The sequence below is a fragment of the Trifolium pratense genome, linkage group LG2 (assembly GCF_020283565.1).
Source record: "Trifolium pratense cultivar HEN17-A07 linkage group LG2, ARS_RC_1.1, whole genome shotgun sequence".
Lineage (NCBI taxonomy): Eukaryota > Viridiplantae > Streptophyta > Magnoliopsida > Fabales > Fabaceae > Trifolium > Trifolium pratense.
Window position 1 is genome coordinate 54675279 of NC_060060.1, and position 23598 is coordinate 54698876.

The window sequence follows — 23598 nt, forward strand, 5'->3', positions numbered from 1 at the left end:
AGCATTTGTCCTTAATAAGATGTGTTGTAGACGAGACGTCATGTAATCTTAGCATTAAATAATAAGTAGTGTTTTTTGAGATCTAAAGACGGGTTAGAATTTTGTGATTTTCAAATGTTTAATATGGTTATGGTTACAAAATAAGGTTGAAATTTAATTAATAAACATTCTTTGGTGGCTAGAATCTTGAAGGCCAGGTAAAAGATTAATACACCACTTTTTATGTCAAAATTTTTATATCTACTTTCTTAACAAGTTTCCTAACAACATTCGTTGGCATTTGTATAAATATGTCATCTGATTTAATGTTGATTGGCTAAATAAAATTTTCATGTTGAGTAAAGTTTTTTTTTTATTTATTTATTTTATTTTTTTTGAACAAGTTTATTTATTTTATTGATTAAGTATAATGAGAAAGAACATGCTAAAAGCCAATACCATTTACAAACATTTTTTTGTTTTTGTTTTCAAAAAACCAATATCCGGTCCATGGACCGCTTAATCTGGTTTGAGTGTTAGTTCTAGCATCAAGTGGTTTCAGCCATTTCTCGATCGTCGTTGTGAGAGATCGAACTGTGATCCTCCCTACCAAGTTTAACGTCAATTACAACTGAACTAACTAACGATCAGTGATACCATTCACAAACTTTGATATCATATATCCACTAAAAACGTTAAAACGTTGATCATATGAGTCATACCTCTTTTATCATTAGTTTAGTTCATTCCCAACCAATAACAAACACACTTGAATTCCTAAAATAACTTTTTAAAGAAGATGATTATAATGAAATTTTTATTTAGTTAGATTTATACATTAAACAACCAAAAGAGACGGTAACATATGATTTAAATTAGAAGAGTATATGACCTTAAGTGAAGAGTTTGAGTTCATATACTTCAATTTGTTGATTAATTAAACATAATTAAGATTTAAAACTGTTAAGCCTTACTTGTCCAAAGTTTTCAATGATCGGTTAAATCCTTGTATTATTTATACAAAGTATGATTATTATGTCCTAATTAAACAAGCATTGTGCAATGAATCAAACAACACCATCTCTTCCATCACTAGAAGTGTTAATGGACCTTGAGAATGACAACAATGGTAGAGAAAATAGGACACTATGGGTGCTCAATCCTCCGGAGCCACCATGCATGCTGCGTCGTGTCGCGGAAAATATCAAGGACAACATCTTACATTATTCGATTCAAAATCGATTCTTTTCTCTCAAACATCAATCTTCTCCAAAATTAGTATTACCCTTGTTGTTTCCTATCCTTAATTCATTCAAAAACTACAATGTTCACAAGTTCAAGTGCGATGTCTTAGCCGGTCTTATCCTCGCAATCTTTGCTATTCCACAGGTTCATCTATAAATAAATTTATTTATTTAGCGTAATATTAACAATTACTGAGAATACTAATATTGACCGTTTAAAAATAAAAATATAACGACGCTTTTGGCTTTGCAGGCTATGGGAAATGCGAGTTTGGCGAAGATGAGTCCAGAATATGGCCTATGTAAGTTTCATATTTATTATGAATGCTAAGCAAATTGATTCTGATTTTTAAAATTGTTCTCTTTCTTTAAGGTGAAAAATTAAGCATGATTTATTTATTTCTTCAGATACAAGTATTGTGCCACCTCTTATTTATGCTTTGATGGCAAGTTCAAGGGAGATAGTAATAGGACCTGTAACTGTGGATTCATTGCTACTTTCATCAATGATTCAAACATTGAAAGATCCTACAAATGATCCTATTGCTTATACTCAGCTTGTTTTGACTGCAACTTTTTTTACTGGTGTCTTCCAAGTTGCTTTTGGATTCCTTAGGTATGTGCTATCTTTTATTATCTTTGGATAAACAATTTAATTAAGCGTTTTTCATATAAATACTTATGTATAAGCTATTTCAGTAACCAAAGATAAAATAGAGTTAAACTGTTTTATAAGTCATCCTCGAGAACTTAAAGAAATACGCAAAAATTATTTTGTGAAAATATCATAAATTGTTTTCGTAGTTTCGAGCAAACAAATTCATAAGTACTTATGTCAGCAGATAAATTCATAAACTAATCCAAATAGTCATGTGTTATATGTTAATGCTAATTACTCAATTCACATGATTCAAATAGTTTATCATTTTTTTCATTATAGGTTTGGGTTTCTGGTAGATTATCTTTCCCATGCCACAATGGTAGGGTTCTTGGCAGCAGTTGCCATAGGCATTGTACTACAACAATTCAAAGGAGTATTTGGAATCAGACACTATACCAACAAGACTGATTTAATTTCTGTCATTAAATCTCTTTGGACATCCTACAAAACTCAAGTAATTGCTTTTTCAATTAATAAGGCGTCAATTTGATCTCTTAACTATCGCTATCTCTGGTTTGATCCCGGAAATGATGGTTTATTTAGGGACTACTTATTATATTTTCTATAGTTCAGGGACTAAATTAGTGAGAAAACAAATAGTTTAAGGACCAAATCAATCGCTTATCAAAAAAAAAAAAAAAAAAATGGACCAAATCAATCATTTAATTTATTTTTTTCAAATTGTTTAATTATTGACATTTGGTTTTGATTGAGCTTTTTCAGTCAGAGTGGCATCCTTACAATTTTATTATTGGATTCTCATTTTTGTCTTTCATCATACTTGCCAGATTCCTTGTAAGTAAAGTTTCAAGAAACTGAAAACTAACCAAATTGTTCATTTGAAGTTGATTTTTCTATCAGAATTATATGTACTAAATTTCAACTATTGTTGAATATATCTAATAGGGGAAAAAGAAAAAGAAATTATTGTGGCTGTCACACATGGCTCCTCTTGTTTCATTCATCATATCAACTGTTATTGCATATAAAGTAAATTTTCATCAAATTAAACTTGAGGACTATAAAATTGAAGTCTTAGGACCAATCAAAGGAGGTAGCTTAAATCCAAGTTCACTCAACCAATTACAACTTGACGGTAACGGTAAATATTTGGGTCCTTTAATCAAAATAGCGTTGACTGTTGCTATTATTTCAACCACGGTATGGTACCCCCTTATTTCAAATATTTATGTTAATTAATAATAATTTATCTTTAATGATAGTAATTAATTTTTCTAATTGTGATTGTTTTTTAGGAATCTGTAGCTGTTGGCAGAATATTTGCATCACTTAGAGGTTACAATATTGATCCAAACAGAGAAGTTTTATCCTTAGGCATAATGAACATTTTTGGATCCTTCACTTCTTGTTATGTTGCATCAGGTGAATTCTTATTTTTATTTTCTAACAAAATACTTTTCGAAATTCATTTTTATTCGAATATGTGCACTAATAAAGATCCCGTGCAAGATTGCACGAGCATAAAAAAAAGTGCGAAATTTTGTCATGTGTCATAGCCAAAAATTATTTCTTAAAATAGTCGATGCGTTAACTTTACAACAAAATTTATTGTTGTTAATCACGACTAAATTATTATGCAGGTTCAATTTCACGGACGGCTGTAAATTATAACGCCGGCTCTCAAACAACGGTATCGAGCATAGTGATGGCACTCACTGTGTTGATGTCCCTTAAATTTTTAACAAAACTCTTATATTTCACTCCAAAAGCAATGCTAGCAGCAATAATTCTTTCAGCTGTACCAGGACTTGTTGATTTTAAAAAAGCATTTGAAATTTGGAAGGTTGATAAATTAGATTTTCTTGCTTGTGCTGGAGCTTTCTTTGGAGTTTTGTTTTCATCTGTGGAAATGGGCCTTGCAATTGGGGTATTTTTTTCTCCAACTTATATTGAAAGATCATTTACATTTAATATTCGGCGAAATAAAAAAATAGGCTCGTTTGCGTTATATTTTGTATGTTTTTATTTTTACTTCAACTAATAGTGATTTCGATTCAATACTTCCTATTGTAGGCAGCGATATCATTTGCGAAGATAATTGTGATTTCGATTCAACCTAGCATAGCGGTTGTTGGAAGGCTTCCGGGAACGGATACATTTGGCGACGTAGAACAATATCCAATGGCGGTTAACATGCCTGGTGTTTTGGTGGTCTCTATTAAATTTGCTTGGCTTTGTTTCGCAAATGCAAGTCCTATTAGGGAAAAGTACGTATTTATATCTACAATTTTTTGTTTGTTTAAAAAAGTCTATTTTTTTTAATAGCGTTTAAAAAAGTCTATGAAACTCCTCACACGCACTAAATGCTGATCACACACGTGTTTTATAAAAGGATCGAGAAATGGGTGATCAATGAAGGTGAAAATAGTAAAGGAGAAAGCACTATCAAAGTCGTCATTATCGATACATCAAGTGAGTCTTGGCGTAAAATTAACGACCAAATTAATTAAATATGTTATTAATTAGTGCTAAAATTGAACTTTTTGTCTTAAAAATTTGATAGGTCTTGTGAGTATTGACACAGCAGGAATAACTTCTTTGGTGGAGCTGAATAAGAATCTTACATTACATGGAGTGACAGTAATTTTTCTTACCTAATTGATTTTTCCAATTTTTTCCTCTACCTTGCAATTGATAAAAAAAAATTACATATACTTTTAGTTTTATGCTTCTATTAATTCCTCCTATATTTTTATTTCAGTTATCCATTGCTAATCCAAGGTGGCAAGTAATTCACAAATTAAGATTGGCTAACTTTGTGAATGAAATTGGAGGAAGGGTTTTCTTGTCTGTGGGAGAAGCTATAGATGCAATACTTAGTGCTAAAATAGCTACCGTATAACTAACAAATATTTGTTAGTTATTTGTTGATTTTACTATATAAATGTTTACAATTTTGATAATTATAATCAACATCTATATCATATACTCTAACTATCTCAAACATTTTTTTTTTAGATAAAATCTCAAACATCATCTTTTAAAATTAAGAGAGACATGATTTAAAAACGTATAAAAAAGGCTTAAATAATTTTCTTATAAAAAATTTAAACACATATCTGGTCTCTATAAATATAACATTTTAATTTAGTTTGTTCAAAAAATTTTATCATAGTTCCCCAAATATTTTTCATCAACATTTGTTTGTCATCACTGTTAAAATAAGTTAGGGTCATGCTAACTAGTGCCTCGGGGCACTGGGCACTAGTTAAGGAACTAAAAATGGAAAGAAAAGAAAAAAATTATATTGAAAAAACAAAAATTTAAACTTTTAAGATGTTGACTTCACAAGTTTCAAGATAATAATACTATCTTTAGTTACCTTAATCAGTACCCCAGGGCACCGGTCAGCATTTTCCAATAAGTTAAAGAAAATATTCCTGCCAAACAATTGTGAAAAACACAATGCAAAGATTTTGTACACTTTAATCGGATCTCCCCATTATGGATTTAGTCCAATCATAAATCCTTATGTGAGTTATGTCAACCCATCTATATGTATTAATTTTATAGATGCTACTTAAACTACGACATCCTTTTCCTTTATGACAAAACTCACCTACTTCAAGTAAAAGTAATGAGTTTGCATTTAGTCCCATTTTATTTTAAGGTTCATATATAAAAGAGCTAGGAACTTTATTAACTTTTAAATCATAAAATAGATTTGACTTTAACTTTTTATTTTTGTGTCCCTTGATTATATTTATTTTTAAAGTCATTAAAAGTTTAAGGCAAGAAAGCATTTTTTTTTTTTTAAAAAAAAAAGAGAGCTTGTGGTGGTTTCAAACTGCCGCTAAAACAAAACAAAAATTTAAATACATCTGCAACGGTCAAAACCGCCGCAAAAGGTTTCAAAACTTATTGCGACGACCGCGAAAGGTTTCAAAACTTATTGCGACAGTTTGTGTGGCAGCTTGCAAAATCGTCATAATATGTTGTGCCGACGCCAGGATCTGCAATGTTTTATCAATCACTGCTAAACCTATCCTAAACCGCCGCAAAATCGCCGAATTTCTTATAGTGCGAATCTGCAAATTATAGATCAACTAATAAAAATATTGAAATTGTTAGGTTGAACGCTTTGATGGAGTTTGAACATCGTCTCCTCTACTTATGTATGTGAACTTACTAGTCCTTGAAGTATGTTTCTCTCAAGGTTTTAGGTTTGATTCCTTCTTGTGCTAATTTTAGTTGGCTAATCCATACGGAGCAAAAAAAAAAACTCTGACTTTAAATGGGTCTCGACAAGTGAGCGGTGGAATTGATCACCTCAATTAATCCGTCCTAGAGTCGAATACCGAGTTTTAAAAAAAAGTGTCTGCTAAAAACATTAATGTTAATGTATGATTGATTGATAATGTAAAAGATTTTAATGAATCGAAATTAATCACATACCTATAAGCACTAAAAGGCTAGTGGGGAGGAGGATCAATTTTCAAATCCAGAGAAGTGATGAGTAGCGCACACACGCACCACGGTACCAATGGCTCTCTTCTATTCAATGTGGATTGTGGAGGGCCTAATTACAGTGCTCTTCAAAAATTCGTCTAGATTCAATGAATCAAGAAGCTATAGTGTTGGTGCAATAGTTCTTAATTACTCGACCAAACACAAGCTACTTAGGTGCTTTGGTTAGTTCATTGACAATGATTCTCTCAACCCCTTTATATGCAAAAATAATCTATTATAGTACATGTAATTAGTTAATTCTATTTTCTTTTCTTTTCCATACAATTTAATCTATTACTATTATAATATATTAAAATCGATTACCATCAAAATTACTAATTTATCCTTATTAGTGTTAACCACGTTACAAGTTTTATATCCTTCATTGTAATTTCACTAAAAAAAATAAAAAATATATAAGATAAATACAAAAAAAAAAACAAAAAATATAGAAAGAATAAGATGAGTACAAAAAAATTATATATGAACCTATGCATAAAAATAGGAACAAAAAAAACAATAAAAAAATTATAGAGTTTAGTCAATAAAAATAAATTGTGGAAATAATATAGAAAAAAATTATAAAAAAAAGAAACATAAACAATATTTTTCATCAAAAATAAAATAAAATAAATAATATTACTATCAAGTTTACTACTAAATATTAATAATAATATGTTTAAAAAAAACTATTAATAATAATAAAATAAATTTAACTACTATCAAATTTACTAAATTACCCTAGATATTCCTTATAAAATTTCTAATTTTCGATTAAAAAATATATACGGGACCATATTTGTCTCTGAAACATAAAAAATGGATAAATAAGTTTTACAAAAAATAACACAATAATTTCACTTATATTTAATTTAAAAATATTTTATAACAAATTTAAATATTTTATTTTAAATAAATTTTCTACATTAATATAATGATAAACTTAAATATGTCGAATTAAACTCAATGACCTGTGCGAATGCACGGGCTTTAAACTAGTGTAATAAAAAATATAACTATATCCATCATGTGATATATACTATTTCTCAAGATAAATAGCTCTTTTATGAGAATAAATATTAATTCAAGAGTAATTTGAAAGAGATTAATTTTGATACTTCTTTTACATTGTGGAGTACTAATCATATATACCATTTGTATGATTTTTAAGATATAAATATAATAAAAGAAAAATTTGATAAAAAAAAAATATATAATAAAAGTAAAATAGTTTTAGTTATTTGATATGGCTATGATTGAAAAGATAAAAGGTGAAAAATTTTCATTCGCTGCTTTTTTTCTTTTATTATTGAAATTGGTGGAAATGAATCATATAGGTGTGGTTCTTTCTCTAAAGGAACCCTAGAGAACCCTCAAGGAAACAAATAAGAATTCTTTTCTCCTACCTTTCTTTGTTTCACTACTATGGTGGTCGTCAGGCATGCAGTGTGACATGCTATGGTGTCTAGCTCTAAAAAGCTCTCATATCCAATGCAATCTCATCTTCGACACAAACAAAAGTAGCCCATTTTCTGATATCTTCTATCCATCGTCCATCCATCATGCTCGCAGGGACGGATCCAGAAAGTTATCGTACCGGGGGCCAAAAATAGTAGTAATATATAATAAAATTAAGAGAAAATAGGATATGAACCGAAATACAATAACAACCGTTTATTTTGCCAAATCACTCTACTACACCCCACTTTAAACAATTTTTTATTTTATTTTCATTGGATGTTGGTGTAAATTTTTTTTTGTCAATCAAATACAAATAATCATATCTTTTTAGACAGTAGACAAAATAATAAACACTACCGAAATTCACACATAATCTCAAAGTTTAGAGTTCAAACCAAAATAAAACTGTTCTTACTTAATTAATGTATATAATCTATGCTAATATAGAGTTTATATGTATATTCACAATATCATTATTTTCCATATATATATATAATTGGAGCGGGGGGAATGTATACATATAAATGATACGTGAGAGGGAGGGGGAGGGGGGACCTTGGCCACTGCCTGCCCCCTCTATATCCGTCCCTGCATGCTCGTAACAATTTTAGTGAATGATTAATTACTTTTTTCATAGAATGAAATATTACTTCTATATGATAATATTATGATTAATCTCAATGCAAAGAGTCTAGCTAACGACTTTTATGGCCCGTTTGGTGCACAGGATAAGAGACAGAATATGATAACTGTATCATATCCTGTTTCAGTCCAGTGTTTGGTGACACAGCAGGATATGATAAGTTAATCCTGTAACTTATCCTATCTTGTCTCTCTAGTTAAAATTTTTATCCTGAATTTGAGCTGAGTTACCAGCAGGATAGGATAAAATATTTTTTTTACTGATTTATTCTATAAAATATATTTTAAAATAAAAAAAATGAAAATTAATAAAATATAAATAATAAAATAATTTGATAGTAAATTAATAATAAAATAATTAATTTTTAAATATACATGTGATTTTCTCACAAAGGGTAATTTTGTAATTTACATAATCTAAAAAAATCAAAATTATACTAAAATTACAATATTTTAAAGTAAACTAATTATTAAAAAATCGTAAAATATGGATATTAATTTAAATTTTATAAGAAATTAAATATAATTATTTTGCAATGGTATTTTTATTATTTACGAATGAGATATATCATATATTTATTTAGCTTATCTAACATGTATATATCATTGGGTTATTTATTTGATCACGATTCATATAAAAAATTAAACTTTATTATTTTCTCATGTTTTTTATTTAAAAATATATAAATTTATTTGATTACTTATTTATTTTTTTTATTTAAAAAATTCAAAGTATTACAAAATAATTTTAAAAAAATAACAATTGATTTACAAGGGTAATTTTGTCATTTAAATATTTTATATATCTTATTATATTATTATGAGCAAATATGTATTAAAAACATTATATAATAATTATCATGTTTGTTATCCTGTGTGCACCAAACACAAGATAGGATAACTGAGGATAACTGTTATCCTACTGATATCATATCCTATCCTTATCCTGTTTTATATCATATCCTATCACTATCCTATCATGCGCACCAAACGGGCCCTGGGAGGTCTCTTTTTCCTAATCACCTAATTTTTTTTCCATCTCCAAAACTAAAACACCAAACTTCACTTAAGAATTTCAGTCATGGTTTCACTTTGATCAACCATAGTTTCACTCAAAACAAAGTAAAGAATATATGTGTACTTCTAATTATGTTTCTTGGAATCTTGTTTCCATTTTAACTCAGCTACACATTGGAACATTATAAAAGTGAGAGATTTTAGGTTAAGATTATAGACTATATTAAATATTTTTTAATGAATTTTAAAAATTAGTTTTTGTTTATATATGAGACTAGATACAACTTATGTGAATGCTCAAAATTCAATGTAATGATCTATCAAACTCTCCTTATGACCTAACAAAATATTTATCAAATATTTTTTTTTACGGTAATTTTCTTTATATAAGTTTTGAAAACAGATATAAATTTCCAGAAATTTTAAAACTCTCAAAACATTGTATTGCTAGTACTCTTGCTAGGGCGGCCAATGTTTATGACCTAAAAAAAATTGTCTTTCATCTTCTATTTTTTTTTTTGTGACTTTTCATCTTCTATGTATTACCATTATTCACTACACAATTTTTTTTATCTCATTGTTAACAATTTAAAATGGAAACCCAAAAGTATTTTGAAAAAGACAGATCCAAAGTTGGTTAAAATGATTTTCAACATAAAAGAATTATAGTAGACTTCAAAATAAAGCTATTGAAAACAATTTTTTTTTGGTTGATAAGCTATTGAAAACAATTTTATTTGACAAATAGAAACAAAATTATTAAATTGTGAACACTTTAGTAGACATTTTATTTAAATATATACTGATACACCCTAATGTGGATAATTCTAATAAGTCTATAAGTAGTGTTTAACATAGAAAAATGAATAAACTTTATTTATAAACTTATTATAATTTTTCACCTCAGCAAATATATCGATACATATATTTAAATAAGATGTCTGTCAAAGAATTGAACTAAACTAAATAGTACAAAAGTGTCAAATACTTGCAAAGATTCTGTCTGATGTGAGCACTAGACAACTATTAATAAATATTTAATTTCTTCTGCATTGTGAAGCAACCCTTTTATTCCTCTATATAAACATCTTCCAAACATATAGTTCTTCACCTCCAAAACCAAGTTCATCAAAGGTAAGTTAATTTCATGAGAGTGTAACAATATTTCATTTCACAAAAGTGACTGAGTTCACCCAAACACTTCAATATGACTTCTTCAACAGTTGAACCCTGCAAATCTGAGGATTTTCAGGTTGATATTGAGAAGAATCAGCAGGATGTAAGGTCTCAATGGGTGCTTAATGCACCTGAGCCTCCAAGTCCTTGGCATGTGACTATAGATTCTGTGAAGAAAACAGTTTCTAATTATAGAGAGAAAGTTTCTTCTCTATGTGATCAACCATGTAGTACACTCTTTTCAGCTTTGCAGGTTGTTTTTCCTATTCTTGTTTGGGGAAGAAACTACACTGCTGCTAAATTTAGGAAAGATGTTCTTGCTGGTCTCACTATTGCTAGTCTCTGTATTCCTCAGGTAATTTTAATCAATTTAGTTGTAATCATAGGTGAAACATGGACACAGACACGTCAACACTAATAATATAATCAGTAATGGTTTATTAACACAAGTTTTAAACACAGAGCTGACAAACATACGGTCTGCCTATCTTTTCACCATTTTTTAATATTTTGTCACATGCCTCGGGCTGCGTGCACAGACTGATCAATATTGTGTACGGTGTCTATATCGTGTTGGAAAAAATGTGTTAGGATAGCAGCTCTCAATAATAATTTGAAAAAAATGTCATAATTCAATGTATATGTGTCGGTGTTATGTTGGACACTGATGCGTGTCCGTCACCGAACACGTATATTTTGAGTATTGACCTTAATTCATCATGATAAATTGATATCTCAATTTCTACTAGGTTATTGACACCTCTGACATCAAAATAAAATATGTAGCACCCTAATAAATACTATCTTCGGTTTTTTTATAAGTGACAACCAAGTCAACAAAAGTTGATATATCTAGTTCGTAATATTAACAATTATAATCTCTTGTATTGAACCATGTATTTTGAACATGTCTTGTATGTAATGAATTATAGTAAATTAATTTCAACCATATTAACTAACTAATTGACTTTATGTTCCAATGCAGAGCATAGGATATGCAACATTAGCAAACCTTGCTCCTCAATATGGACTTTGTAAGCTACTTTTTATCTATATGTTCTTTTTTTACCTTCTCTTCTTCTAAGAGATCATTATAAATGACTTAATTCATATACATCGTTGTTATATAAAAAAATTATACTGTCAATTAATCATAACTATCGAATGCTAATCAATCTGTGTGGAATGAAATATAATAGATACGAGTGTTGTACCGCCACTTATCTATGCTGTAATGGGAACTTCAAGAGAGATAGCAATTGGTCCAGTGGCAGTGGTTTCCTTGCTGTTATCCTCAATGGTTCAAAAATTAATAGACCCTTCAACAGATCCAATTGGTTATACAAAGCTCATTTTTCTAACTACTCTCTTTGCCGGTATCTTCCAAACTGCGTTTGGATTATTCAGGTGAAAATTATCTTCTACAACCTTCGATTCTAAATATAAAAAATTAATTTAGTCAACAAAAGTCGATGTATCTGATAAGGGTTTGTTTTATTGTAACAGGCTGGGATTTCTTGTGGATTTTCTGTCACATGCTGCAATTGTTGGATTTGTAGCAGGAGCTGCAATTGTGATTGGGCTTCAACAGTTGAAGGGACTGTTTGGAATCACTCATTTTACAACAAAAACAGACATAATCTCTGTCATGAAAGCTGTTTGGGAAGCATTTCATAATCCAGTATACATACTATACTTTTTGTTCTTTCTTATTTTTACTATAAATAGCACATATTTAAACATATTCATCCAAAAAGTCAATATTAGCTTTCTACACAAAGAGTTTACTTATAACTTTACCTTTTTATAATTCCTTTTTGACTTTTTTCTTTTCTGAAGGTGTATTTTAATTTTATTACATATTTAATAATAGTAATTTTAGATATGTTGAAGTGATTTATATTTAACTTATTTCATATGAGCATGCATGTAGCTAAATTTTCCTTTAGTTACAATACATCCTTTTTTGCTAGTGAAACCGAAATGTTTTTTAGACCTCGGAACTTCACATCAAACACCGTATTCAGAACGTGCATATATATGCTCAAAATATGAGCTCAAAATACGGTGTTTGATGTCAAATTCTGAAGTCTAAAAAACATGAAATGAAAAATAATTGTTCTCTTTTTTTTTTTTTTTTAAGGAAAATAATTGTTCTCTTAGCATGCACAAGAAATGAAATTTGTTACAATTTGCAAGAACTATAATAAAAGTTTGATTATACTAATATTAGCATAAATTGAGTTGCAGTGGAACCCTCATAATTTCTTCCTCGGAGCTTCATTCTTGGTGTTCATCCTAACAACTAGATTTGTGGTGAGTGCTTAGCCAAACCACCTAGTTTTAATTTGTTTCCACAAATTAATGCTAATTACATTGTATATAATTTAATTTTGCAGGGTAAAAGGAAGAAGAAATTGTTCTGGTTGGCATCAATTTCACCACTAGTATCAGTTATACTATCGACTCTCATTGTTTTTCTAACACGAGCCGATAAAAATGGAGTCAAAATTGTGAAACATGTCAAAGGGGGACTCAATCCAATCTCCATCAATCAACTAGACTTTAACAGTCCCCATGTTGTAGATGTCGCGAAAATTGGACTTATTGTCGCTGTTGTTGCACTAACCGTGAGTATGTTTAATTTACGGTACTTCCTCCGTAATAAAATATAAACAAGAAAGTACATTTATTTTTCTGTTTATATTTTGTTACGAGAGAAATATGAACCATTATGATCGCTAATTTCTTTTATATTATTATAGGAATCTGTTGCTGTTGGACGATCTTTTGCATCCATAAAAGGATACCAACTTGATGGAAACAAAGAGATGATGTCAATAGGCTTCACAAACATCATTGGATCTCTTACATCTTGTTATGTTGCAACTGGTACAATTTTTTAATTAATTAATAAAAATGAAAATAACCAAATTTTGAAGGAATTTTATTTTCTTCCAAATGCTAGGCGCATTGTAATATGGCATATATTCAAGAATGTTAAAGGAGAGATACCTTAGAACGTGCATATATTAAATTTCAATGTTTACTATTTGGTGTATTTAATTTGTTAAGTCTTTCTCATCCCCAACTTTTTCTGAAATTGCTTTTAGAAAGCACAAGGACAAGTTCCATCAACTAAAGCACTAGACAACAATACCAAACATAATTACAGAAAAAAATAAATCCAATATAGCATTAAATTATTGAGCTGAATCCATGACGATGTCCTCTTTTGACCTCTTATTCGCAACTTAGAGTGATTAAGAAACTTTTTGATCGAAAGTTGACCTTTTTTTCCTCTCGTTATGAAGTCTAATATCCCTCTCGTTGAACTCAACCCCTTGTTATGAAAGTGATTATGCGCGTGACACTCATAACAACTTTTAACACCTTCTATATATTGAGATAGAAGTCTCTTTGCGAAAAAATTTCAAAAAAATCAATTTCTAGGCGAGGTTTTGAAAAGTTTGATTTATTAAACTTTCATAATGTTGTACCGGTACCACAATATTGATCGAACTAATTTATTACTATATGGTCCAGGTTCGTTCTCTCGTACGGCTGTTAATTACGCGGCTGGATGTGAAAGTTTAATATCAAACATTGTGATGGCCATTACAGTGATGATATCACTGCAGTTTTTGACAAATCTATTGTATTATACACCAATTGCTATAATTGCATCAGTGATCATCTCAGCTCTACCAGGACTTATAGACATAACTGAAGCTTACAAAATTTGGAAGGTTGATAAGCTAGATTTTCTTGCTTGCATTGGTGCCTTCTTTGGTGTACTTTTTGCTTCTGTGGAGATTGGTCTTCTAGTAGCGGTAAAATCATTCACACTTCTCAATTTATCACATGACTTCACTTATAATCACTTTGCTTGCTTACCAAGAAAAAAAAAACTTATAATCACTTTGCAATTATTCATAAAAATGAGTTTTCTTTTTGTTTTTTTGTTTTGTATTAACTCTCTGGTGCTCAAAGGAATGGATCCAATAAACTAGAGTTCGAATGTGAGTAAATAAAATCTAGTCAAGAATTATTCATACTAGGAGTCGAACTCATATATTCATCCTAATAACCACTTAAGCAAAATCACTTGTTTTTTTTTAAATTTTATATGAAACTAACACTTGATAAATTTGGAAACATCCCATCATAGTCAAGAAAAATGAAGCCACGGTTTTATAGATTTGGATCCTCATGAACATGAAAGTCTATTTCATTAAAATGGAGAGAAAAATAATTTATAATAAATTAGAGAAGGAGAATGTTCATAAGTCTTAGCAAATACTCATAAGCTTTAAGTTTAACTTTTTTTGACTAAATTGTTTTAAGTTTAACTAACAATGTCAATATTGCTATATTTGATGACTTCACCCTTATTCGAACTCGTAACTTCGCAGTATATGTGAATTTCGGTGAAGAGGGTGGTGATCGGTTTATTTGACTAGAGGCAGATTTTGAATATTCTTATGACTTTTGTTGAGAGTGAGGAACATAAGAGAAAAGAAGTTTGAGGGATCCATTCCCCCAATTTGATACCCTAAGCAAAGCACCCCAATAAGTTTTTAGAAGGCTACTCTGCCCTACAAAGTACAAATGAATCATATTCTTTGTTAATACTAATCAGAGAGTAAAAGGACTAAATATCCTCTATTGAGTATAAATTTATTTATCAAAATTATCTATAAAAAAATGTTTTTAATCTTAGTGGTATATATTCAATATATTGTACCTATCATTCAATTGGTGAACACTTGTGTTCTATATATGTGATCTCTTGGTCTTTGCTGCAGTTGCACACCACTACCATAATGGGGATGGATGATGCCCACTCATGTTATACTAATAGTCTTTGATTCATCATGAGTGCCTTATTAAAAAAAATTATATTAAATTAAGAAAAAATTATAAATAAAAAATAAAACAAAATTTTATGAAATAAAAAAATTGACAACTTCTTTTTTTTGAACAAGCCAAAATGAGATATATATATATATATATATATATATATATATATATAAAAATAGTCTATTAGCACAAGACGTGCCAAAAAGACTAAACAAGGTTACAACTGAAGTCCAAAAAACAGGAACCAAAAGAAACTAAACAAGGCCCAAGCAGAGCAAAGGACTAGACCACCACCTATGGCAGTTCAAAGCTAAAGTACAACTCGTCACTTTCAACCACCTATAAGAAAACGTCTTGATCTTGTCCAACATATGATGTATCGTGTTTGCTGAGCCCTTGAACAAGCGATGATTTCTTTCAGTCCACACAACCCAAACACAAGCAAGCCATATGAGCTGCATAAAAGAACGGCGTGCTCGAGAACCACCTGCTGAGTCTGTAAACCGAACAAAGTGATCTGAAAGAGTCTGAGCAGTCACCACAGAAGAGCCAATCCAGGAGCTGACAAGAGACCAAAGGGGGCCAAAGAAGCTGCAAGAGAGGAACAAGTGCTGAGCCGACTCAACCTCTCCGCAACCAGAAGTACAAAGGTGAGCCTCCGTAGATAAAATCCCTCGAGTAACCAGGTTTGCTTTGGTAGGTAACCTGTCCCGTAATAGTCGCCAGGCACAAATGGAAACCTTCAAAGGAACCTGACGATGCCATATAAGACCTAACGCAGCATCCAAAGTAACGGCATCCTGAGTCGTCAGAAGCTGATAAGCACTACGAACCGTGTAACCATCTTCCAGGTCAGCCCGCCACTGCCACCTATCTGAAACATGATCCTGCAAGGAGATGGTAAGAAGAAAAGCCTGACACTCCCCCAACATCTCCTCCTCCCACGCCCTCAACTGACGCCGCCACTCCCACGCCTCCCCTCCTGCCCCAAATTAAATTTATTAATAATTGGTGTGTATTCATCATTATTATAAATAATCATAAATATAAAATAGATGGTATTAACTTAGAAAATATGCACATATTATTAATTAAAATAAAGAATTAAAAAAAATTATTAATGGGAAAATAAAAATATAAAATGACATTTATTTAAGGGAATTAACAAATATATGGTCAAACACATTGATTAGTTTTATACTTTTATAGATTAAAAAAAAAAAAAGCATTTCAATTATTAATTCTATAGATTCTTTTTTTAAAAAAAAAAAATATCTGTAGATTCTTTGAAGAATCAACACTAGAATCTTTATTTTACATCACTCACTTGCAACTCAAATGTTCATTTCACAATAAAGATAAATGATACTTTTGTACTCCTAGTTGTCAAAGCACCAATGAATTTGGAATCACTGTAGGATAATTATGAAAGACAATATTGTCTCAGTCTATTTATGAAACTCAATGACACTATGGGTGGATGGATAAATTGCAACCTTGTTCTACACTATTTAAGAGTATGTTTTCATATAACCAAAATTAGAAATTCTTATTCAACTATTCATATGAATTAATTGGTGATCCCCAAACCTAACTTTTTCATATTATATTATACTATATAGAGTAAGTTTATTCTCCACTACATAGGAACAACGTTTTTGGCACTAAATGTGATGCAAAATGGATGTGCATCATTGAAAAATCCCACTTGTTGGGACATATTTACTTTGAAAACTATGGCCACCAAGGGAAATTCTCTGTTTATATATATGAGTGTTGCTAAGGTTGCAATAACATGATTGATATATACTCTAGATACCTAAAATGTTTTCAAGTCAACTTGTATCTTTGTTGGAGTTTATAATGGATAGAGTTGTAGCTTTCTCTTTTGAAAGTTACAATTATATACAATTACTTAATGTCAAACTTAATTGTGTTTTCTAGCTGAAATTATTAGAAAAAATTTAAGTCGCATCAAAAATAAATATCGAGTCTGATTATAGTTTAAAAAAAAAATGACATTTTTCATCTTACAAACTAGATTATGTAATGATAAATTAAACTCAATATGAAAATTTAATATAGTATCTTTCAAATAACCAATTATCCCAAAAGCTTAAGCTGTTAGGATAGGGCCATATTAATGGTTTTATATTATTTCTAACACGCCCCCTCACGTAAGAGCCCACTTGGGCTTGAAGCGTGGATAATGCATAGGTCCACCTACCATATGCTTAAATTCCACTTTTTTTAATTAGAAAGTGAGGGGAGCGGGGATCGAACTCTAGACCACTTAGTCATAGAGGCTCTGATACCATGTCAAATAACCAATTATCCCAAAAGCTTAAGCTGTTAGGATAGGGCCATATTAATGGTTTTATATTATTTCTAACAGTATCAAACTTGGTCAGAATCACCCACCATTTATATCAATGTATAGTCCTCTAGTGTTTGACGTCAGATTGTGATTGGCTACAATAATCGTTTAACGCAGCTTGACGTTGTAAGCAATCAGCCATTGATATGAAATCATATAGTCTCTAACTAAAAACAATCTCAATCATCTATTTAAATTTGGACGGTTAAGATTTGTTACTGCGTACAGTAAGAAATCCAAACGTGTTTGACGTACTGATTATAATTTTGGATTTTATAAATTTACAGGTGGCAATATCATTTACAAAGATAATTGTGATCTCAATTCGACCAAGCACAGAAACATTAGGAAAACTTCCTGGAACTGATATGTTCTGTGATGTGGATCAGTATCCAATGGCAATTCAGGTTCCAGGGGTTATGATAATACGTATGAAATCTGCATTACTTTGCTTTGCAAATGCCAATTTCGTCAAAGAAAGGTAATTTCTATATAGTATTGTTGATCAGTATGAAATTAAACTAAGTGTGCATAAACTAATTACTTTTAAATCTTGGTTTGAAGGATCATCAAATGGGTGACTCAAGAAGAATCAGAAGATGACAAGGGAAATTCAAAAAGCTCCATTCAACTGGTTATTCTTGACACTGCGAGTAAGATTTTTATAATTTTTATATTGTCATCTTATCTAAACGTTTTTGGGTTTTGGGTTGTACTCCCTCTAGTCTTTAATATAAGAAAAAATATGATCAATATTGTGAGACGTAATATATAAAAAATAGTGGTTTTATTATGTGATTTGGTTAATAAGAAAAGAATATATATGATATGACATTATGTGTTTATAGATTTGGTGAACATTGACACCTCCGGAATTGCTTCTTTGGAGGAACTATACAAATGTTTGTCTTCACATGGGAAGCAGGTAACTTTATTTTCTTTTTGGCATACACAAAAATAAATATAAATAAAAAGGTGTTTAGATAAATCTATGTATCATTGGAATTTAGAAGGTTGGTGAAGACACTAATCTTATAGTAACTTTTTTTTGTCATGATCAACAACTCATGCGGATCACAAAAACCACCTACAAAATAAAAAACGAATCATTCAAATAAATCAGATAAATAGAAATAAATACTCTATCCGACTTGTAATATGAATAAAAAAGTATATGCATTTAATTTTTTTTTTTTTTTTTTTGGTTATATTAAAGACAGAAAGAATACGAATCTTATGATTCTTAATTAGAACCTAACTGACTTTTGATTACTCTGAATTGATTAGTTGGCAATTGCAAATCCGAGATGGCAAGTGATTCACAAGCTAAAGGTGTCCAACTTTATCAACAAAATAGGTGGAAGAGTCTATCTGACTGTTGAAGAAGCTGTTGTTGCAAACAACAAGAGTAATCAATTCTAATTAAGTTGTATTCTATGGATTCATATGTGTGTAAAATATGCTTATTTACTTTGTGTGTTGAATTGCCAGTCCCAAAGTATGTTATGCACAAAATGGGACATTGAAATAAGTTTCTACTCTATGTATGCTAAGTTTCTGACCATGTATGTATGTACTTGATCATAATTTAACCAAGTTGATGCTAGTATGGTGCTGAAAAATAACATGGATTATGGTGTGTGAAAAAATAGTTGGAGAACATTTTCATACAAGTATTTACTCAGTTTCTTTTTAGGTCCCTTAAAGTCCATTTTACCATTTAGTCAGAAATGGAAAAGAAAAAAAAATTGAGTCCATTTAAACAATATCCTCATAACATTTTTTTCTTTAGTCTCAAAATAAATAAATACATAGATGATGATGACGACGACACACTTTTTTTGAACCGGAATTTGTTAGAGTACGTGCACGTGCTGATAATTTGGTAGAGTATCGTGTTGATAACATGCTCCTGCAGCATCAATATAGAGAAAAAGGATTTACAAAATATTCAGTTGATTTCTTGTCTCCTTGTGGCTGAGCAGAATAACAACCTCTTAATAAAAATCACGAGGCTTGTGCCACCGATGTTGCTCCATTCCCAGAAGTGATTGTAGCTTCACAAAATTAATATGGTCGAGGTCATGGTAATGATCGTGGTTGTGATCATATTGGAAATTTCAAAAATTCATATTTTCAGCATAAGCTAAAAAAACGGTGGACAGTGTAGTAAGAATAATGAGAATATTTGTTATCGTTGTGAAAGCAAAAATCCTTGGTCTCATACCTGTCGTACACCAAAGCACCTAGATGATCTTTATCGACAATCACTCAAAAAAAAAAAAAGAGAAAATGATTGAGACTCATTTTGCTCTTGATAATGCTCTTGAAGATGTTTATCGTGATTATATGGTGATATGGATGTTACACATATAGAAATCGGTAATTTCTTTGCTGATCCACATGGAAGAGTCGATCACCTTATTGGTGATAAAAGTATCAAGAAGTAGATTTTTGATATAGTTGTAGTGAAAATAAAGTTGTGTTTAAGTGTTTTGAATTTCATATATAATAATTAAATTTTTATGTTTAAGCTTGCTGACTAGTTTTTATGACATTGCTATTATTATTAGGCAATTGGCTTTTATTAGGATTAATTCTAGTTATTCATTTTTTTGTCGGGTAGTCTAGTGGCTAAGAATTTCACCTTTAAAGTGGAAATGTGAGGTGTTCGAGATTCGAACATCAACCCCTATATATAAAATGCAATGTCCCTACCAACTGATAAGCTCACGAGGATCATATGAATTCATTATTAATCATGTATTGTTAGTCTAAACGAGTAATATTATAATATATGACTCCAAGATTTAATCTAGTGATAAAAAAACAAGTCTTTAAATCTGAAGGCTCTGGATTGAATAGTGTTAAACATATATTGATTTATGTGCATTATTTTAAACCTTAAAGTTTTTTCTACGTTAAACTGATCACACTATCCTCTCACCCAAAATATTTCTGTCCTAAAAAAGAAATGAGTTTCATTCTATATGTATATTGGAGTACATAATAAATTCAGAAGAGGTCCACATAATATTAATTTAATGATAGAATTAAAATAATTAATGTTATATTAAAAATAGCACTTATTTTAAAATGTCTTTCTTTTGTTATTGTGACACTAATATGGTATGGAGGGAGTAATAATCATTTTAGTATTACTTTGACAACAAGTCTAGATTCAGTGTTCCTTGAATTTACTAGAGGTGGCAGAAGAAGGGGGCGGACATCGGACAGTTATGGCAAGTGGCAGTTTCTGCAAGTGGTGGTATGGTGGTTTATGCGAGTGGTTTGAGTCAGTTTTCAAGTAAACAAAATTTGACACAAAAAGCTTCTAACTTCTAACAAACCCATAAACTTAGCACAAAACAACTCAAAATTTGAATGTAGAAGTTTTCTCGTGATAGAAACAAACCCAAAAATAAAACTCAAAATTTGATGTAGAAGCAAAACTTAAAAGTTCAAAATAAAAAAGGACAAAATTAAACAAACACTTGCATTCTCATTTAAAGGCACAATATTTGTGTATAGTGGTGAAAAAGGTCGAAACTTGGTCAGAGCTAGTGCTGAAGAAGATGGAAGAAGAGACAGACCTACGCTAAGAATAACAGTAGCAACAATTTCATAACGGTTGCAGCGCCCATGGCCAGATCAAGCGTAGAGGAAGAAGAAAAAGCTCTAATAAGTGCAAAGGAAGCACATAGGAACAACGACGCAGGAATAGAACCATCTAGTTTCTTTTCTTCTTCAATTGTACCACCTAATTCATACTACTTGTATCACTATCAATATCTGGTATTCAAATAATAAAAAGGTTTACAACTTCAAAACGGAATTACCTCTCATTTTATCTTCACTGCACAGTTACATTGTTTATCTAAACACTTCCTAAAGTCATATTAAGAATCAACATTCATGTTTCCATGTCAAATAACCAATCCAAAGATGTCAGTTGGTCTAACAGAATCACGCAGGAGGGGAAAGAAGTGATTTAGCACACAAACAGACTATCATCAACAAAAGTAACCAATTTACTGCATCTGCATGACTGCATGGAAGTTTCACCAATAGGAATGCTTAACGTTCACACACACTAGTTCTATTGTTCAGTTCACAAATTGTATATTGTCGTAACAAAATAAGTTTGATTCAGTTATTTTGCACTCCCTCACAAATCAATCAATCAAGTGGAATAAACATTATATTATGCAGCTATGGGAGCATGTGCAAGGCAAGGGGATACAATACAATGAAGTATGACAAATTGACAATCTTATTCCAACAATAAGACACACATATATGCTACAGTAATGATCAAAAGAACAAATGAAAAGTAAACGTTGAGCTTATAGATTATTGAACTATCTTTTATGAAAATACAAGATCCTATTAATGGAACAAAACACAAAAATCGTCATACATTACAAGCATGCCAATTGCAAGCAAGACAAAATCAAAATGTGAAAGCAAAAAGAAAGAAACAGAAACTACCTTATCATGTACGAGTACAAGTTGCATCGAAATCATCAGGAGCAACACGAGCAATCCAATTACTAAGTGTTCTCTTAATATCAGAATGATTAACATAAGCCAACTCATACATACTACACAAATTCACAACAAGGGTTTCATTGAGAGCAACAGTAGGAACCCTTTCAAGAGAATTTTCCAACACCTTGATTGAATCAGACAAATCCCTCAAATACATCAAACAAAGAGCTTTATTATTAAAAGCCACTATATCACTATGGTCCCTCTCAATGCATTCTTCATACTCCCTAACTGCAGATACATAATCCTTCCCAACCATATACACCAAAGCCTTGTTTCTATTCACAAGGTTCTTAAACTCAACCTCACTCAATGACCCATTATTCTTCCCATCAACTTCAGCTTTCAAAAATGAAGCTTTCGCCCCTTCCAAATCACCAGTTTGCAATTGAATATACCCAAGTTGCGAAATCAAAAACGGATCCGAAGAATCGTTCAAAATTAGGGTTTTCATGAAACTTAAACAAACACCAAACTCTTTATGACTCAAATGGTGACCAATTATACAATTCACAACAAAAACCTCTCTTTTTCGCCACACATTAGTCGAAACACTGAAATTATTGCTTTCTTTATCCTTAATCTTCTCACGCACGAAATCGAGAAGACGGTATAATCGATCAATTCCTTGTTGGCGTTGACCTAATTTGATCGGAATTAAAGCATGAAGCCATCGAAGAGAAAAAGGAACCATTGATCCGACCCGATTAGGGTAAATTTTAGGGTAGGTTTCATACCTGTAGTGAGAACTATCGAGATCTTCAACGGAATCAAGTTCAGAAGAAGCTTCATTGAAACGACGTAGTTTTGTGAATGCGAGTGCGTTGAATGCGAGGTATGTGAGATGATCGTGAGGTTTTTGGAGAAGAGCGAGTGCTCTAGCGCGTGCGACTTTGTCGATGATTGAACGCCACGCGCCGCGGTTAGCTAGCTCTTGGAGAGAGTGAAGATCGTGACAGAGTTCGTCTAAGGGGTTTTGGAGAGGATCCGTTTGTGTTTCGGATCTCGGAGATTCCGATTCCATTGTTACGATGGAAGGGATCGCCGGTGCCGGAGAAGTTGAACGGTTGTTATGCTTTGTTTGTTATTTGCGTAATGATTCTGTAATGAATTGGAACTATCTTTATATCTTGGGCCGTAATATCAAAGTTTCAAAA

At 30.9% G+C, this 23598-nt stretch overlaps 3 protein-coding genes across 3 annotated transcripts; 2 read left to right on the forward strand and 1 right to left on the reverse strand.

The window, feature by feature from the left end:
* The first annotated feature begins 982 nt into the window (after positions 1-982).
* Positions 983-4891, forward strand: LOC123908902 (early nodulin-70-like). Its single transcript, XM_045959629.1, has 12 exons — positions 983-1368; positions 1477-1525; positions 1632-1839; positions 2164-2338; positions 2608-2679; positions 2791-3045; positions 3141-3267; positions 3486-3772; positions 3919-4112; positions 4238-4317; positions 4409-4485; positions 4607-4891. The coding sequence occupies exons 1-12, from the start codon at positions 1042-1044 to the stop codon at positions 4745-4747; spliced, it is 1992 nt and encodes a 663-aa protein (XP_045815585.1). The 5' UTR covers positions 983-1041; the 3' UTR covers positions 4748-4891.
* A 5642-nt stretch (positions 4892-10533) lies between these two features.
* LOC123908136 (sulfate transporter 2.1-like) lies at positions 10534-19521 on the forward strand. Its single transcript, XM_045958675.1, has 12 exons — positions 10534-11005; positions 11636-11684; positions 11850-12057; positions 12157-12331; positions 12901-12966; positions 13050-13280; positions 13416-13542; positions 14197-14483; positions 18178-18371; positions 18455-18543; positions 18739-18815; positions 19178-19521. The coding sequence occupies exons 1-12, from the start codon at positions 10682-10684 to the stop codon at positions 19310-19312; spliced, it is 1962 nt and encodes a 653-aa protein (XP_045814631.1). The 5' UTR covers positions 10534-10681; the 3' UTR covers positions 19313-19521.
* Positions 19522-22217: 2696 nt separating this feature from the next.
* Positions 22218-23575, reverse strand: LOC123908138 (trafficking protein particle complex subunit 12-like). The gene has a single exon (XM_045958676.1). The coding sequence runs from the start codon at positions 23463-23465 to the stop codon at positions 22386-22388; it is 1080 nt and encodes a 359-aa protein (XP_045814632.1). The 5' UTR covers positions 23466-23575; the 3' UTR covers positions 22218-22385.
* Positions 23576-23598: the final 23 nt, after the last annotated feature.